Source organism: Mustela nigripes, chromosome 15, assembly GCF_022355385.1.
Source record: "Mustela nigripes isolate SB6536 chromosome 15, MUSNIG.SB6536, whole genome shotgun sequence".
In the NCBI taxonomy this organism is placed as follows: Eukaryota; Metazoa; Chordata; class Mammalia; order Carnivora; family Mustelidae; genus Mustela; species Mustela nigripes.
Genome location: NC_081571.1, coordinates 12,905,462 through 12,924,336, shown reverse-complemented (window position 1 = coordinate 12,924,336; position 18,875 = coordinate 12,905,462). Strand labels below are relative to the sequence as shown.

Here is an 18,875-nt window from a genome sequence, read left to right as displayed (position 1 = left end):
AAGTGCCGCTTCAGTGAACACACAAATAAGAAAGCAAAACAGCCTTTCTGCTGATACGGAGAAAGGTCGAGTGGTCTGGGGAGAGCAAACCAGCCCCAGTATTCCCTTAAGCCAAAGCCCAGCCCGAGCAAGGCCCTAGGTCTCTGTGATTCTGGGAGGGCTGAGAGAGGTGAGGAAGCTGCAGAGAGAAGTCTGAAGCTGCAAAGGTTGGTCCATGAGGTTGAAGGAAAGAACCAGCTCCGTAACAGAAGGTACAAGGTGAAGCAGCAAGGGCTGGGGGAGAAGCTGCGGCAAGTTCTCCCAGAAGGTCCAGCTACGATAGTGATGAAAGCGGCTACACACCACAGCAGGTTTCTAGTGTAGACAAGACAGCCTTCTACTGGAAGATGCCATTGAGGACTTTCAGAGCTAGAGAGGAGAAATCAATGCCTGGCTTCACAGCTTCAAAGGACTCTCACGTTAGGGGGATAACACAGCTGGTGACCAATGCTAACTGACCATTCCAAAAATCCTAGGGCCCTCTCAAATAAAATATTTAAAAAAAAAGAAAGAAAGAAAGAAAAAAGTACACTGAGCACTGAGTAATATTGTTGAACTGCTACATTGTATACCTGAAACAATGTAACACTATATATTAACTACACTGTAATTAAAATTCTTGAAAACTCAAAATAAATAAAGAAAAAGAAACATGTTTCATGAGATGAATGATCTCATGGTGATTCTCTGATGGATCCAGGCAAAGAAAGTTGAAAACCTTCTGGAAAGGATTCACTAATCTATTATACCATTGAGAACATTCATGACTCATGGGAAGAGGTCAAAATATCCACATTCACAGGAGTTTGAAAGAAGTTGATTCCAACCCTCATGGATTACTTTGAAAGATTTAAGACTTCAGCAGTGGCAGTGACTAACTGCATTTGTGGTGGAAACAGCAAGAGGACTAGAACTAGAAATAGAACTGGGGGTAGGGGGATGGTGGTATGGGCAAAACAGATGAAGGGGGTAGAGAGGTATAGGTTTCCAGCTATGGAATACATAAGTCATGGGGATGAAATGTCCCACACAGGGAGTACAGTCAATGGTGTTGTAATAGTGTTGTATGGTGACAGATGGGAGCTACATTTGTGGGGAACATAGCAGAATTATAGACTTGCCTAATCACAATGTTGTATGCTTAAAACTAATGTATCATTGTATGTCAACTCTACTTCAATTTAAAAAAAAAATAAGGAAAGAAAGAAATGGAGCCTGAAGATGGGTCCACCTCATGATCAAACTTGAACAGATAAGGAGCTGCTCCTCATAGATAAATAAAGTAGTTTCTTGAGATGGAAACTATTCCTGGTGGAGATACTGTGAAGATTGTTGAAATGACAACAGTGGACTTAGAATATTACATCAACTTGGTAGATAAAGCAACAGCAGGGTTTGAGAGGACTGACTCCAGTTTTGAAAGAAGTTCTACTCTGGGTAAAATGCTATCAAACAGCATCAGCCACTACAGAGAAATCATTCATGAAAGGAAGAGTCAACCAATGGGGCAAACTTTATTGTTGTCTTATTTTAAGAAATTGCCACAGCCACCCCAGCATTCAGCAACACCACCCTGATCAGTCAGTGAGGCAAGACCCTCTACCAGCAAAAAGACTACAACTTGCTAAAAGCACAAGTGATGGGCAGCATTTTTTTTTCTTTTAGCAGTAAAGTACTTTTAAATTCAGGTATATGTTTTAAACATAATGCTATTACACACTTAACAGACAACAATACAGTGTAAACACAACTTTGGTTATGCACTAAAAACCAAAAAAAAAAAAAAAATTCATTTGACCTGCTTTAATGCAGTATTCACCTTCTTATGGTTTTCACTTAATTGCAGCAGTCTGGAACCAAAACCACACTATCCCCAAGGTGTGCTTATACATGGGAATATCTGTTTTGCTTAGTAATAACAGGATCATTGAGAAGATCAAGTTAATTAAATGTCTGAGAATATTTTATTAACCATAACCATAAAGGATCTTAAAACCAAAGGAAATCATTATTATTGTTCCTGTATAGGAAACGCACAGCACAGTTAGAACAGATAATACTCTGTTGACAAAAGAAACATCCTTTTTAAAAATGCTTTTACACTAATTGTGGGATAAAAAATCAAGTCAACTGAGCCTTAACTAATATGATATAGACAATTTATATTTTTAAAATATGGTTTCTCTTTAAAAAAAAAAAATACTGTTTCTCTTTCTCATCTGCTAAATTCATCTAATGCAAAGCCTATATGGTAAACTTTAAGCAAAGTTCCTGAATGCAATTGATGATGAAAAAAAAGCAGCAGCTCTGTGATTTGGATAAGAGTTGTCCTGTCTTCATTGGTCCCTCAGGTCTCGGTTCCTGGGTCCGACCATGCAAGGAGCCTGGCAGTCACCCTTGGGGACTCACATAGTGCCACCTTCAGGGAGAGGGATAGTCAGGCTCTTGTGACCCCAGGGACATAGTATAAGACTCCTTTCTCAGACTGGGAAAATGAAGCCCAAGTTTAGATGTGGTCAGACTAGACAAAACTACGGTCTCCAAGCCAGACTTCTAAAACATCTAACTCCATTTCAAAATACTTTTTCTTAAAATGAAATTTGAAACCTACTTGGTCTGCTTAAACCATTATTAAAGGACTTTAAGCTTATGTGTAGCTTGCCACTAGGGATTAAAAATCTATGTTGACCAACATTCCATTAATCCATTAAAAAAAAATGATAACTGTTGAAAGACAAAATCATTACAGCTCCCATTAAAGAAAATACAAATGAACCTCAGACAGGAAGAATAGATTTGATCACGAGAATAGTACCTTAGATTGCTTGACCTCTTTCTTTATATCTTCAGAAACCAAAGCAAAAGCTGGAAAAAAGAAAACATTTTTCCATTAAATTATCAATTAAGATTCATTCTCACATTCAACAGTTGTGCTTAAAATGAGAAAAATAGGGTTCTTTAATAAAGCATATTTTGCTCATTTTTAAAAGCAGCTGCACTGCTACAAGCCCACCCCGTGGGCCACCTTCATCTCCGGACCTGAAATTATTCATCGGTGGGAAGCTAATGTGCTTAGCCTACCAAGCAAAAGGAATATTACATCAAAGAAATTAGAATCTGTATACCATTTGTGTCTCTGGATATAAACTACAAAAAAGAGATGCGTACAAAATACACCTTCTCAGCAAGCTTGATTCTGGTGCCTTCTAAAGCGAAGGGGAATTTCTAAGAATCTAGAGGGAAGAGGTACAGATTCCTACTCACACAATCACTGCAGAGCCTGGCAGGCACCCGAGCTGAATCTGGGGCAAGCTTTCATTCTCAGGGGCTGCCAGGTTAGAAGTGTGGTGCAGACAATGGGTGACTGCACAGAGCCCACTCACGCAATGGGGCCAGGAGGGGGAAGGGAATTCAAATCACTCCCTATTTAGAAGGATTTCAGGTTTTGAGTTGGAGCCCAGAAATGGATAAAGATATCCCTCCAGACACACCTAGTCTCTACATTTAAAATAATAATAATAACACTAACAAGAACATGACAGGAAGACTTTGAAAATACAAAGCAAAATAATAAACACCACAGTCAGGAAGGTTAACCAGACAAAAAAATAATGTACTTTAACTTGATGGTGCATTTCTTCTGAGGAGCTAAGAGAAAAGCACCTCATAGAGTTTGCTTTCTCCAGTTAGCGTCCCCAGGAGAAAATGGGCAACGGCATAGAACAGTCATGCACGAAAAGTGTTGGACGCCGATTCGGCAGAGTAATAATGTAGTACAGGGGGTTTCGGTGGTAGGTCTCCTGGGAAAACGGAGGAGACCCTCCTGAGAAGCAGCAGACAGCTTCCTCCATTTGGACCCCTCCAACCTCACCTCCACCCCCAGACGCACCCCCACCCCCAGACATCCACTGCCTCCAGTTCTCTCTCCATTAACATGTACTCAAAGGAAATGATGGAAAACATTCACACGAAGATGCAAATGACTGACATCCTTTAATCATTTCCATTTCCAGGATGACATTTCAAAAGGCAGGGGGAAATCGAAAACGTAACCTAAAAGAACCTCTACGTGTGGAATGTGGACAACAGCAGATGTTACAGGAGGCCTCCCTGAGACCACCTCCTAGAAATAATAATCCCCAACTCCACCCCTCCTTACCTTCTTCACTCTTTTTCTCCAGAGCACTCACCACCATAATACATACTAATATTTGTTTATTGCTTGTCTTAAATATTACAAGCTCCATGATTTTGTTTTTTGGTTTTTTTTTTTTTAAGATTTTATTTGTTTATTTGACAGAGACACAGAGATCACAAGTAGGTAGAGAGACAGGCAGAGAGAGAAAGGGGGAAACAGGCTCCCTGCTGAACAGAGAGCCTCATGTGGGGCTCGATCCCAGGACCCTAAGATCATGGCTTAAGCCGAAATCAGAGGCTTTAACCCACTGAGCCACCCAGGGGCCCAGGAATGTGGTTTTGACTGCCTGCCCCATACCTAGAACACAGCCAGCACACAGAAGAAGGTCAATAAATATTCATAAATCAATCAATTATTCAATCAATACAAGTCTTTACAATGGCACTGGGATCCCATCATTTATAGGCTGTCTGCTCCTTCCACAAGGTACAATCCACCAAGCAAATTGAAGAAATTTAGTGTGTCCTCCCAACAACAATTTATTCTCAGTAAGATCTGCTCCACTTTCTCATTTTACACACACACACACACACACACACACACACACACACACAAGAAGGCAACCACAAAGCCCAAATCATTCATTAAATTCTGAGAGGAAAGATTTAACCCCAAACAGCATTTTAAATTCCGCTTCTGGGTATTTGATTCTTTGGTTTTGTCATATTTGATTTACCTCCAAACTAGCAGGCACACTTTTTAAAACCCTCAAGAAGATACCAAAAATAGAATTACTAATGAGCATTAGTAGGGAAGTCACAACACGTTAATATCACTCAGCACCACAGAATTCCACAAAACAGAACATTCAAACAACTTGCAGGATATGACAACTGTGGTCAATCTAAGACACGACTCGGAGTCCAAAATCTGTCTCTGCTGACTCCATCAACTCTTAATTCCAAACACACACCGTTAAAGCTTTCTGGGCTAAAATTCCCTCTTTTGTCAAGATTTAAAAAAAAAAAAAAACCTTCTCAGTTTAACACGTTCAGTGACTCATCATCTAATAACCAGGATTTAGTCTTCCCTCACTTTTTTGGCAGGCCAGATGGCTATGTAAAAGGAAGAGTATGTCAATACAAAAGCCCTTTCAAAGGCAGACTCAATACTAAAGAAAACAGGTCTGCAAGTTACTAACATGTCACCTTTCATAAGTAAGCAGCTAATGTCATTTCATAATGTTTCACATAGGAATCACATGGAGGGAAGACATTCCTAATAAATCAAGTGAATTCCACAAACCCTTCTTGTCATAATCGAAACAACACACCTCTATTCAGACAAAGCTTAACTGAAGCAAGAGTAAACTAGATTTTAGTTTCCTCCAAAACCACAAAGGCCTAGATTTAAAATACCCTTTAAAACACACACACACAGAGAGAAAGAAAACTGTCATTTGTCCCTATCACACTCTGCTGTGAAATTAAGAACTCCTTTCCCCCATGATAGAAATAAAATGTATGATGTTTAAAGCAGTAACAAAGAGGTGCCTGGTTGGCTCAGTCAGTACAGTGTGTGACTCTTGATCTTGGAGTCATGAGTTCAAGTCCCACATTGGGCATAAACCTTACTAAATAAATAAACAAATAAAGCAATAAGGGAAGAAATGCATCAGTTACTTTCAGGTATAAGAGCAAATCACATGGCAAGATAATCCTCATTAAACATAAAAATATACTAGTTGGTTTTTCCTTTGTGTTTCCGTAATCTAAATAAAACAAATCACCAAGGAACCAAATGCATTTTGAAGGCACAGAATATGCTATACCACTAATAAACCCAATCTTAAAATAATGAACCCTTAACAAAATTCCTACCCACAAGATCCTGGCTTTCACAGTTGGTGCAAATGAAGGAGAAACGGTAAAATTAGAGGACGAAGTAAGAAAAATCAGCAAGTGAGGTAAGAAATTACCTGTCACACAGTGGCCCAGGGTGGAGGGAAGAAGGAAGGAGAAAAGGGTCCCCCAACTCTGCCAAAGGGAGTGGCCACCTGGGGCTGGATATTTATTGTTTGGCTTCATATTAATTTCCAAATTCAGTGGGGAAAAAATATTCTTGAAAGCTTGGCCTTAATGTGCAGTTGGAGAACTATTCCAAGGTAAATCATGCTCTTATATGCCAAACTGCTGTTTAAAAGTAATTTTCCCTTTTCTATTTTCAACATGAATTCCTGTGAATTGCTACAGGGAACTATATTTAAAGTGCAAATCAGGATGGGCAATAGAAATAAGACCTTTCCGAGATAACTTTAAATAATTCAAGCCAACTAATGTGTTAGCACACCTATTCTAAGAGATAAATCAAGATTTTACAACTAACCTGGGACTAAGATTTATAGGCCAGCCTAAGCCCTAGAGTGCCAGAAAACTGGAGAGGAATTAATTGCAACACATTTAAGCAACCCTAATCAACCATCTTTTCTTGTTCCTGGGAGTGAGCAAGGGACCCCAGGGGCCCCCACAGGAAAGATGATTGTCCCTCCTAGTTCCTCGTGCTGTTTTGCTCCTCTTTCCTGGTTTGTCCTCCCAGACTATCCCAGGAACATCTATCATAGAAACCAGATTAAACACACACACACAGAAAAAAAACAGAAACCATTGAGAAGCTCAATAACTCCACTCAGAGGGGTGCTGCCAGGATTAAGTGAGATAAGACACAGCATTTAGCGTGGAGCTCTGTGTGTTCATAGCTCAACTGATGCTGCCATAAGCCACTCGTGGGGCAATGGTTTGCTGTGGGTCTAGGCGGTGTCTAGGTGGTCGTGGGCCCTACCCTGGAGCTTGGAGGGAGGCAGGGAATGGAACCGTGTGTCCCTAGCTCTGGATCCAGGACAAAGCTAGCAGCTGAGCCCCCGGCACCTCTCAGGGTCTCACACAGGCTCTGCCCCACTTTCTCTTCTGACACACTGTGGGAGGGAGCCTGTGGGGCTTCCCTTTCTTTCCTGTGACCTACTTACGAGAAACGTTTCACCCAGCACAGCTCCTCCCCAAGTGGCTCCAGCTCCCTGGAGCTTTCCAGGTTGAATTCCAAGTCCTCCAGAGGAGGCCTTCAACTCCAGGATGTGCAGCCCACAGCTGACTGACTTAGTTCCAATTACCTGCTTTGAAGATCATCCAGGCAGGCAGAACGACCAGAAACGCATGCACCCCCACGCAGCGACAGAGGGCAGAGCCTGCCTTCCCTTCCGCCTCCTCAGATCTACTGTCCCTGGGGCTGTGCACACATGGGGTAGCTGCTCCAGCCGCCCGCCCTGAGGCATCCCCGTCCAAAGTGGAGATGGAGGGCCCCTGGCGCTCCACATGGGCAGAGCACAGAACCAGCCCTGGCATGTGGCCCATGGTCAAATGGTTTCTCAGGTGTTATATTTCTAGAACAGGGCCTGACACATGCTATGTGCTTTAGGCCGTAGCAGTTACTGTCATTAGTATTCGTTTACATTTTCATTTGTGCAGGAGAAAACCAGAGTGGCTATATGCACCAGCATCACCCGTTCTGCTGGGGAACATGAGTAAGCAGCTGCCCGAGGAGCTGATGTGAGACACAAGTCCCTCAGTCAACAACCAAGTGCACAAGCATCCACTGTGCTGGCTGTCACTCTAATGGGAGTCCCTGAGGGAGCACCTGGGGTGGAGACAGAGGCCGTCTCACCCAAGGCAGGGCAGTAGAGGGAAGGGAGGCTCCCAGAGATCAAAGCACTGCTCGGACTAAACTCAACATGGTGCTTGAGCAAGCAAATTCCAAGCAGCAGAGACTTCAAGTTACAAGAGCAAGGACGCCTGGAAACAGGTTTCTGTGTCAAAGTTTGAATAGTTTAGTGTACCCAGAGCGCGGACACCTGAGGGGAGGAACTAGAGCTGCATGCCTGTGGGGAGGGAAGACAATGTGATGTGGACACCTGTGGGGACGGAATGTCTGGGACATGGACACCTGTCGGGGAGGAGAGAGACTGAGGCTAGAGATGGAACTGGAGACAGCAGGGCCATGTCATGAAAGGGCTCAGTGTTAGGGGGTCTGCTTTTATTGTAAAGGCCATGAAAAGCTTCTATCAAAGCAAGCACCATGTTGAAACGTGTCTTTGACAGGTTTCCAGAGTAGTGTTGGGTGGGGCTGTGGGGGGACAAAACAAAAGGCACAAACATGCCAGCTAGGAAGCTAATGGAGCCAGGTAATGGGAGAGAAGGGACAGAATTCGGATGAGGCAGTGCCTGAGCGTGGTGAGTGGTGAGCAAAAGCGGGGTGTTGGAGATATTTAAGCAGCAGAATCTGCAGTCCAGGAGTCCAGTGCTACCAGGAGACGGGGCAGGGAAGGGAGAGTCCATAGGGGTTGGTGAGAGGAAAGGAGCGTAGGTGAGTCCGGGATGCAGAGGGAGCAGCTGAGCACACTGAGGTGCCATTCACAAGCCCGAGAATAAAGCCAGGGGGAGCAAATGCATGGAAAAACTCGGTCTGCTTCCCAACATCCTGAGGTGCTGAGGCCATTCAAGGGAACATATCCAGCAGCAGGGAAGGGCTCTCCAGGTAGAGAGAAGCTAGGGAGAAGGCAATTGTTGAAGGAGTTTATAAGGTGTTCTTCCAAGGCATTCTCTCTGTAAAGCTTCAAAGTGTGACGGAAAGAGGTGTGGCCCAGGAGAGCTGGCCTCCACGGCCTGCTCCACGAGGAGGACCAGCACAGCACGCTGGTCGGATGCACAGAATCTAGACTCCCACCTTGTGGCTTCAAATCCAGGCTCTGCCACTTAGTAGCTCAGCAACACTGGGCCAGTGACTTTGGCTCTCAGAGCCTCTGCCTCCATCCCTGTAAAAGGGGGGAAACTAAACAAGAATGAGCTACGTTGGTGCATATACAGGAGCAGGACAGTACCTGGCCTGTGAAAGGAATGATTGGAACCTTTTGCTCAGGTGCCAAAGAGCAAACTCAGGAAAAGAGATGCTGCCCCGGGGAGGAAGCTGGACAACATTAAGGTCAGGGAACTGCTGTGCCCCACTCCGTGGGTTCCACACCACTTACAAGGTGACCAGCCGGCTGAGAGAAGGAATAGAGATTGGGGAGGGGGGAGCTGGCCTCCCCTCAAGTGTGGCAGTGAGCACACTGACATGACGGTCTTCTTTTGAGCCGCTCACTACCTACCCCTGCTTGGTCTTACTCCATCTCAAATACTTTTTCGGTTTTACCAAAGAAGTCAATGGGCAAGGGAGTTTGGAATATAGATTTTTCTTCCCTTGGCAACAGAGTTGGCCAGGACCAATACAGTCTCTGTGCCAGAGGGTAAACCTACTTATAGAAAGGACAGTAAATAGAAAGAAAATAGAAAGAAATGGGAAATAACTGTATATTTTAGAAAGACAAAGATCATTTGCTTCTTTGATTCCTATATCATTTAAACAAATAATAGGAAAGCTCATATGCCAAGGGAAACAGAGTTTCGGGGGAGAGATTCAAAACACCACCCTCACAAGCAGGTTTCCTAAGTTGAGTCATAGGTAAGGGGCAGAAGAAACCCCCGTTGCACAGCCCACTCCAGAACAAACCACCAAAAAAATCAGCGCTTCATATAATCCCTTTGCATTGTACGAGCAGCACTGAACAGTTAACTATCAAGTGAACTTATACAGTCTCTGCTTAAATTGGGGGTATCTTATTTCTACAATATAAAAAGTCATTTTAGAAGACCCTCCCCACCCCATCAGCACCACTGAATCCACAGTAGCCACAGGCTGAGATATACAAGTTCCTAATGCTGTTAGGAACTTGTCAACTGTCCAAACACCTTTGCTCAAACAACCCACTCTTCAGTTTCTGAGACTCATGGTCCTCCTCCTACAGCCCCTCCAGCAGCATTTGAAAACCTGCCTGTTTCCAAAGGATGCTGGAACCAGAGAAAGACTGCTTTGTTTGAATTCTGGAGTTTCTGGTTCCTTTCCCGAGGTGATGAAATATCTGAGCAAGACAAATCAAGCCTCAAGTCCACGCTTTGCTGTCTCAGAAACAGCTCCTTATTTCATTTTAAAAACAAAGCAGCCAGCAATCATCTTTACATTCTACAGATATGCAAGAAAATCCGCTGGCAAGAGTCCCAGTTTCTACCTGGGCCTTAGGCAGGGTTCCTGCACCTGCGAGCACATATGACCCACCTGGGGTCTGCTACAAATGCAAATCTAGAGGCCTCATCTCAGATTTTTTTTGTAAGAAAAATATGAAGCTGGGAACCCATAATATACCTTTTAACAAGGGGCCCCATAACAAAGGAAACTCTTCAAGACACTGAGGGGATTCTCCTGTGTGCTGAAGTCTGACACACTGGGGTGCAGAGCTAAACAGACTCTCAAGGGAAAGGAATGGGATGATCTTTCCAAAAGGCCTTGGCCATTTACCTTCCTTTACTTCATTCACCTCATAAACGAAGAACAATCTCCAGTATATCCACCCTCAAGGATCCGGAAAAGATAAATTCAGCACGATATGGAAAGAGCCTTCGGCTTCCTACAGCTTTCTTTCAGCAAACAATGATGTAAACTAAAGCATATCACCTTTTCAGACCATAAAATATTCTTTCAGTAGTGAAAATAAGTCATATCCCTAGGTGAAGATGGCATTGTTACAACGGAGATACATTCTAATCTTATTTGAGGATACCTTTTCTCATTTTTTGGTATAAGCCTACAGCTTTACATCACACAGATAAAGATGATTTTCTGTCCCAGCTTCTACCAAATCTTGGATACCCATACATTTTGAATGAAAGTTTAAATGGATTTATTTTGCCAATTAAGACTCTCTCCTCTTTAAAAAAAGAAAAAAAAAAATCTACTCAAATTGCCCTCCAAATCTCTCTGCAATCTCTCCTCTGAGCTCCAGACCCACAGATCCAACTGCCCACATGACACCCACCTGAACATCTCACGTTCCCCAAACTCAATTTGTCCAAAGTGAACTCCTCATCTTCACCTCCCTCTAAAATTAAAAGTAAATTTTAGAAAAATGTCTGGATACTTAATGCCACAGGATGGTTAAAAGAAACTCTATATTATTTAACTACAATAAAAAAAAAAAAGTTAAAATCTGGTCCTTCTCCATTAGTGCCTGTATCAGTAAACAGCTCTGGTAGCCACCCACAGCTTATGACAGAAACCTGACTCATCTTTGACCCCCTCCTTCCTCTCAGCCCACTGCTCCCATCAGCTGCCTTCATCATCTCTCACGTAGTTGATTCCGGCAGCCTCCTCGCTGGTCCCACAAGTCCTCACCAGTCACCTCTAATCTCGGTTCCCCGGGACAACATCAGCGAGTTCCTTACAACGGGAGGTTAAACCATGTCACTCTCCCACTGCAGCCCCTCAGCTACTTCCCACTGCTCTAAGAACAAAGCCCAAAATCCTCACCTTCCTCCATAAGACCTGCATTGCCTGACCCCCACTGAACTTCCCAGCCCCTCTCTGAAATCTCTCCAGTCCTGTCCTATCTCGGTTGTGTTCCTCCAGCACCAAGCTCTTTCCCCTCCTGGGCATGTCCCCTTCTTCCACTTAACTGCCCTTCAGGTCTGAGTTCTGATGTCTCCTCCTCCAAGAAGTCTTCCTTGACTCCCTACTCCAAGGTTTCTTAACCCGGCACCCAGCACTATCAACAATAGATCAGATCACAGATTCTTTGGAGAGTGAGATTGTCCTGCACATGGTAGGATGTCCCTCTGAGCCCCAGCTCTGGATGCCAGTAGCACTCCCTGCCACAAACAAAAAGTCCCTAGCCATTGACAAATTCTCCATGGGGGGCAAGAACGCCCCCTATTGAGAACCACTACTCCAGACTCCAGGCTAAAGCCCTCCATTTCCCTGCCTGGCATTCTCCCAGCACCCGGACTCCCCTGCCAGGGCACTGAGCACAGGGCGATTTGTTTTGTTTAGTGTTTAATGTCACCTTCCCCTTGGAGACTGCCTGCTCCACCAGGGGAAAGCCAGATTCGATCTGTCGTCTTCCTGCAATATCCCCAGTGCCTGATACATGTAGATACTCAACAGTCAGAATAAATGAAAAAAATTCCAAGTACAGTTCTTTCTTTTAATACTATTTTTGAACTGTTAACATTTTCTAGGAGTGCAAATCAGCGCCTACACTGAATTGGGTTCCTCTAGGGAGTGGCTTAGTGAATAAAGCTTTGAAACACGGAATTAAGGGAGACTCTCCATCAATAATAGATCTGATGAACCCCCAACACTCGATAAACTTTCCTTTGTGTTGGAAAAGATAGAATTAACACTCCTATATACTATTCTTTACCAAGAATCTGGCAACGCCAAAGATGGATTGTCCATAATGCTACAAGAGGCAACACATAATAACATTTGCGAATCGCCCATAATCCCTTTGTGCCTAGAAACACCCTGATTTATGTTTCTAATGAAAAGCAAAAAACAAAATAAAAAAACCTGCCTCTTAGTGGTCCAAATGAAGTCAGTATTAGGACTTACTCAACTACTAGGCCCACAATGCTTGCCTCAGAACAAGCTCACAAAAGGGTCAGGATAGTTCCTCCCTCCCCCACGCCCACCACCCACCATCCCACCTGAAACAGATGCTCTTTTCCCCCTCTCCTTACCTGCCCCCTGATAAACAGCTTGACTGTTGGCTACAGACAAACTCCTTTGAGTCAAATCCATAACCAAGAAAACCATGTCTACTTGGAAACCCCAGACTACCTGGACAAGAACTCATCCAGACAGGTAAACTCTCTATCAGTCATAGCTGCTTAAGAAATAAAAGGAGGGTTTAAAAATCGCGAATTAAAACACACACACACACACACACACACACACACAATAACCTGGGATCAGGTCTGACTCTTGGTGTCCTAAAAAGTCTAACTCACTGCAGTAAAAAGAATCTGAGCGAGAACTGGACCAGAATAAAAAAAAAAAAAAATCAAGCCTAATTTTGGTGGATGCTAACAAATTCAATCCTGACACATACAGAGTAGAAACAGGGATAAGAAAGATAAAAGTTAGGGGCACCTGGGTGGCTCAGTGGGTTAAAGCCTCTGCCTTTGGCTCAGGTCATGATCCCAGGGTCCTGGGATCGAGCCCAGCCGCATTGGGCTCTCTGCTCAGTGGGGAGCTATTTCCTCTCTGCCTGCCTCTCTGCCTACCTGTGATCTCTGTCGGTCAAATAAATAAATAAAATCTATATTTTAAAAAAGCTGTATTTATCAGAAATTCCTATTTCAGGAATTAAAAAAAAGAAAGAAAGAAAGATAAAAGTTAGCATCTTATTATTTTACCATTGGTTCAAATGAGCTTCTTCACAGATGTATCAGTTAGGATTAGGTTGGCTGCTACACGTAACAGAAAACTCAACTGAGGCTTAAACAAGACTGAGGTTTATTTTTAATCTCCTGCAATACAAGTCTGGAAAAAGGGACCCAAGGCTGGCGTGGTGCTCCACATCCTTCAGGCACCCAGGCAGGCACTTTCTGCACTTTCTGCCCCACGATCCTTACTACTGGCTTCTGTCTTCAAGGTCACCTCATGGTCACAAGATGACCACCATGGCTCCATCCATCAGATTTACACAATGGGAAGGAAGATGAAACAAAGACAAGCAAACAAACAAAGAATAACAAAAAGCATGCATCCCAACTGGGTCAGCTACCTTTAACCAGCTTCACAAAGAGACCCACCCAAAAATCACTACAGGTAATTCAGTGGCTGTCCCTGCTTGCAAGGGCCACTGAGAAACTTCTTTTCTCTGGACACACCGCTGCTGCCACTACCACCATGAGATTCCTCCATCCTTCCCCTCGCTCCCTGTATTATTAGTCAACTAGGGCGGCCTTAACAACAACCGTAGACAAATGGAAATTTATTCCTCACAACTCTGGAAACTAGAAGTCCAAGATTAAGGTGCCAACAGGGTTGGTTTCTGCTAAGACCTCTCTCGTTAGCTCGCAAGTAGAAAAGTCTTCTCACTGTGTCTTCCAATGGCCTTTTCTCTGTTTGAGTGCATCCCTGGTGTCTCTTCCCCCTCAGAGAAGGACAAGGACACAGTCCCACTGGACTAGGGCCCCACCCTTATGACCTCATTCACCCTGCATTATCTCCTTCGAGGTCCTATCTCCAAATACAGTCACCCAACATTTCTGATTATCTTTTTTTTTTTTTTTAAGATTTTATTTATTTGTTTGACAGAGAGAGACACAGTGAGAGAAGGAACACAAGCAAGGGGAGTGAGAGGAGGAAAAGCAGGCTTCCCACCAAGCAGGGGCCCAGTGCAGGGCCTGCTCTCAGGACCCCGGGATCATGACCTGAGCAGAAGGCAGATGCTTAAGCACTGAGCCACCCAGGTGCCCTCATTCCTGATTATTTAAGAGGTTTTTTAGTCAGGAAAGGAAGGAACTACTGAGGAAGGGTAACTGAGTAGCAGATAGCCGTCTCTGCCACAACAGACTCATTACATTAAAACTGTAAGAAATGGCAAAGTTCTGGTATTTTATCTAGTCTATGTCTCCTGTTTTATATGAGAAAACTGAGCTCAGACCCACTAGGAGCTGACGTAGAGGTGTGAATAAATCTGATTCTAGAACTGGCACTGGACTCTAGAACTGAAGTTGCAGTGAATTTGGTCTGTATAATCATATGGGTTTAAAATAAATTTTCTATATTGACTTTTCTCTAACAACTCGAGAGAATATGCTATAGTTTGTGGGAAAACTAAACTATATATATACCCAGGCCAAACTAACGAGGGAATATTTAGAGTATTTTTAAGCAATCAGGATTGTTCACATGCCTCAAAATTCCTAACACAATCTCCGTTTTAGCAAGATCCAAGAGCCCTGGTTTAGAGATCTATAGATTGGGTACCACATCTTTCTGCATCTGGGTGCTCCCCCAACACCATCAAAGCAGAGCTCAATAAACCAAGCTCATGATTTACTTCAGACCTCGAAGAATACAGCTTCTTGTCTGTACCAACCCATGAAAGCCAGTTCACAAAGCCAAATGTCTCACAGGGACCTTTTAACAGGTTTTAGGTCTTATTTATTGTGCTTATCTGACAACTTCACAATGTTAATAGACATCTCTAAAAATGTGTTGACATTTTGCTTCATTCTGACTGTCCTTTAATGTGTTATCAAGTTTGGACAGTACAGATATTCCCTTAAGTGCAGTAAAAAATAGACACACAGCAATACAAATGTATTTCAGCCCCTACATTGAATATATTATGTACAAATATTATATCCCCAGTACACCATTATAAAGTGCAGTGCTATAAATAGAATGCCAATTTCAGCTACCACCCACCCTGTTTGGTTAGGTGCAAAACTTCCAGGCAGCAAGCCAACTGATGTAGCCAAGAGTCACCTAGTCAAATTCCCACCCCTCCAACCTCCCTTTCTCCCTGGGCTGCCCCCCTCCCGGCCATGCATTCTTTCTTCCACTAAAGCCGATCTCCACGTTCAGTTGCTCCCCACCGTCAATTATAGCTCTCTGTGCCCAAGGTGTCCCAACATTTTTAATTACATTGTTGCTTACTTAATCATGCATGTGAACAATTAATTAACAATTAATCTCCCTCGATTTTCCCACACTTACTGAGCACCTATAGAAAAGCGAAGAGTACGCAAATAACGTCCTCATTCGGAGAGTTTAAATCCAAATAAAAACGAGCTGTACAGGTTCCAGTGGGCTACCAAAAAGCAATGTGCAATAACGCTACGTCTCTTCCTAAATTGCACTATTCTGCCATTTCTAAAAATCTGAAATTACTGCCTTTTAACAGACTGCAAACACAAAATCCGGGTTAGAGGACAATAACCCCGAGAACACTGAAAAGGGAGTCATTTTCCCCCAACCTTTCAAATTTGAACAAATCTCACCATATATGTCAATCAGGACGATTTTTTTTTTTAACTTTGCCACATCATTTTACGATAAAGGGGAGAAAACGCTCCTGTGAGGAGAACAGGAGAAAAAAGGAAAGGGGCATTAGGGCAGCAGCAACCCCGACAAGCACTGCTCCCAGAAGTGTTCTCTAATTTTCCCCCTTAAAGACCCAAGACTGGGGAATGTCCCCACCGCCCCTGCCACGCCACCACCGCACCCACTGAAGGCCCAGCCGGGCACCCCGACCCTCCCTTCCTAACCTAGGAATGATTAGAAGGGCTGGTGCCAAGTTGGCTTGTCAGCCCTGGAGACCCGGGCACGGCCGGAAGATCCCCGCAGAGAGCCCCTGCAGGGCGCGCGGATCTGGGTCGGGGGGCGGGGAGGGCCGTCCCTAGCCCCCGGCTGCCCCGCGCGGAGGTGCAGGGCGAGAGGGCCGCCCCGGCCGGGCGAGAGGGCCGCCGGGCCCGCCCGCCTCCAGTCGGTGGCGCCCGCGCGGGGCGTGTGGGGCTTGCGGGGCAGGCGGGACGCGGGCGGAAGGCAAGGGGGCGGGACCGCGGCCGCCGCTTCCCCGCTCTCAAAGTTTCTTGCAGTTGCACATTTACTCAGCGCTTCCTGTGGGGGTGAGCGCCTCGCCCTCCCGGCTCGGCCGGCCGCCAGCTCCTGGCGGAAGGAGGCGGGCAGACGCGAGCGGGGCCGGGGCGGCGGCGGGACCCGCCGAGCCGAAAGGGGCCGGGCGCGCTGCGCCCCGGGGTCCGGGAGAGCCGGGTCCCCACCCGGACGCCGCGAGAGGGCGCTGCCGCCGGCGCGGCGGGGACGGGACGGCGGGACACGGGCGCCCGCGGGGCAGGGCTGGGCCGCCCGGCACCCCCTTCGGCGCGCGGACGCGGGACGCGGGCGGCAGCGCCCGAGAAGCCCACGCCTCTCCCGTGCGCGCCCGGGCCGCCCGCTACTTACCCAGTGAGCAGGTGAGGAGCGAGAGCAGTGCCGGGAGCGCGAGGCGGCGGCCGCGGCGAGCGGGCGGCAGCATCCCGGCGGCGGGAGCTGCGCGCCCTAGCGGGGCGCGGGGACCGGAGACGCGCGGGGAGCCGAGCTGCGCGGCTGCCGCTGTCGCCCGTGCCGCCGCGGCTGACCCTTCTCCGCCGGCTCCCCTCCTCCCTCCTCGGGCTCCGCCGCGCCGGCTCCGGCCGCGCCCTCTGGCGGCCGACTTCGGGAGCGTCCTCGTGCCAGTTCCAGCGCCCGCCTGGCTCGCAGCGGTGCCTTGGGGTCCCGCCGCCGGGCGAGGGTAGGGATGACTGCACCTTCACTAGGACAGCGACCCTCTTCCAGGCTTGTGGCCCCCCGCTCCCTGCGGTCATTATTCTCCACTCCTGTTTTTCCTTCTCCCTTACCTAGGCCCATCTTCTACCTTCCTGTCCTCCCACCTTACTCCTTCACCTCCCTTTCCCGGCTCTCCTGGAGTCGATCAGTGGGTCCCCTCCTTACTCCCAAAGAAAGGGGGGTGGGGGCGGGGAAGGGAGGAGACAGGAAGCCGAGTCGCTTTTCCTCCCTCCTAATGTACCATCTGCTATTTAAAAAGAAATCAATAATTCAACCCTTAATATTGTTGGCACCCGTGTTCTACGTTGATGAAGGTGTTTTTAATCAGCTCAACTAATTTACTTAATATCCTCTTTTTTTAATAGGATTTGGCCAATAGCTTAAGCCTGGAATTTGGCTTTCAATAGAAGTTAGCGTAAATGTAATTTCGTATAAATGTGATTTTAAGTGTTCACCATAATGGAAGAGGGGGGTTGTGTTTTATTCAAAACGTCCCATAAAAATTAATTAAATTGGAATACAGAGAAGTCGAGTGACCTCATGTGGAGAGTCCCTTTTGTCCCCATGGGACTGCCCAGGGGCTCCCTCCCCAGCCAGGAGATGTGGTAGCCCTGGCAGAGGGCTGGCTCCACTATGTTATGTGGTGGGCAGAAGGGAAAAGCAGTACCTTCTTATGGTTCTTCAGTGCTTCCTGCCTCCGCCAAAGCCTTGACTCATGTCTCTCTCTTAGAAGGTAAATGGGACCAAGTGCCCATCACTTACCTGAGATTAGACCATGACCTTGTGAAGGTTGTGTCCTTGTTCTCATTCATACTTCATGTTTTCTGGGTGCCTACTCTGTGCCTGGGATTGTGCTAAGAACGTACCAACACCAGTGTCTTCCACGTGGATGTGCAATGTTCACTGACTTGCTAAATGTGAAATGAAGGCCAGTGTCAGGTGGTAGGAATACAAGTAAGATGTTGGGCTAATAGCAAAGCAGGTGCTGAATAAATGTTTATTGTCTTGGGCGCCTGGGTGGCTCAGTGGGTTAAGCCGCTGTCTTTGGCTCAGGTCATGATCTCAGGGCCCACCTGCATCTGGCTCTCTGCTCAGCAGGGAGCCTGCTTCCTCCTCTCTCTCTCTCTCTGCCTGCCTCTCTGCCTACTTGTGATCTGTCAAATAAATAAATAAAATCTTTTTAAAAAAATGTTTATTGCCTTGAGCCTTATAAATGAGAAGACCAGGGGCACCTCAGTGGCTCAGTCATTAAGTGTCTGCCTTTGGCTCAGGTAATGATCTCCACGTCCTAGAACTGAGCAAGGAGCCTGCTTCTCCCTCTCCCTTCGCCCCTCCCCCTGTTTATTCTCTCTCTCTCTTTCTGCAAAATAAAAAATCTTAAAAATAAATAAGTAAATGTAAAGACCATTCAGGGGTTTAACCTTGAATATGTTAGGAT

General features: G+C 45.8%; 1 protein-coding gene across 3 annotated transcripts in view; it reads right to left on the bottom strand.

Moving 5' to 3' along the window:
* B3GLCT (beta 3-glucosyltransferase) overlaps window positions 1-17,401 on the bottom strand; it is a 115,169-nt gene extending 97,768 nt beyond the window's left edge. The window contains exons 1-2 of one of the 3 annotated variants that reach the window (XM_059377804.1): window positions 17,075-17,401; window positions 2,855-2,904 (exon numbers count right to left, since the gene is read on the bottom strand). In XM_059377804.1, the coding sequence (XP_059233787.1) occupies window positions 2,855-2,904; window positions 17,075-17,147 (123 nt within the window). In that variant the 5' untranslated portion in view covers window positions 17,148-17,401. The remainder of the gene's footprint in view (window positions 1-2,854; window positions 2,905-17,074) is intronic. The other 2 variants (XM_059377802.1, XM_059377803.1) reach the window with 2 other exon arrangements.
* Between the last annotated feature and the right edge of the window lie 1,474 nt (window positions 17,402-18,875).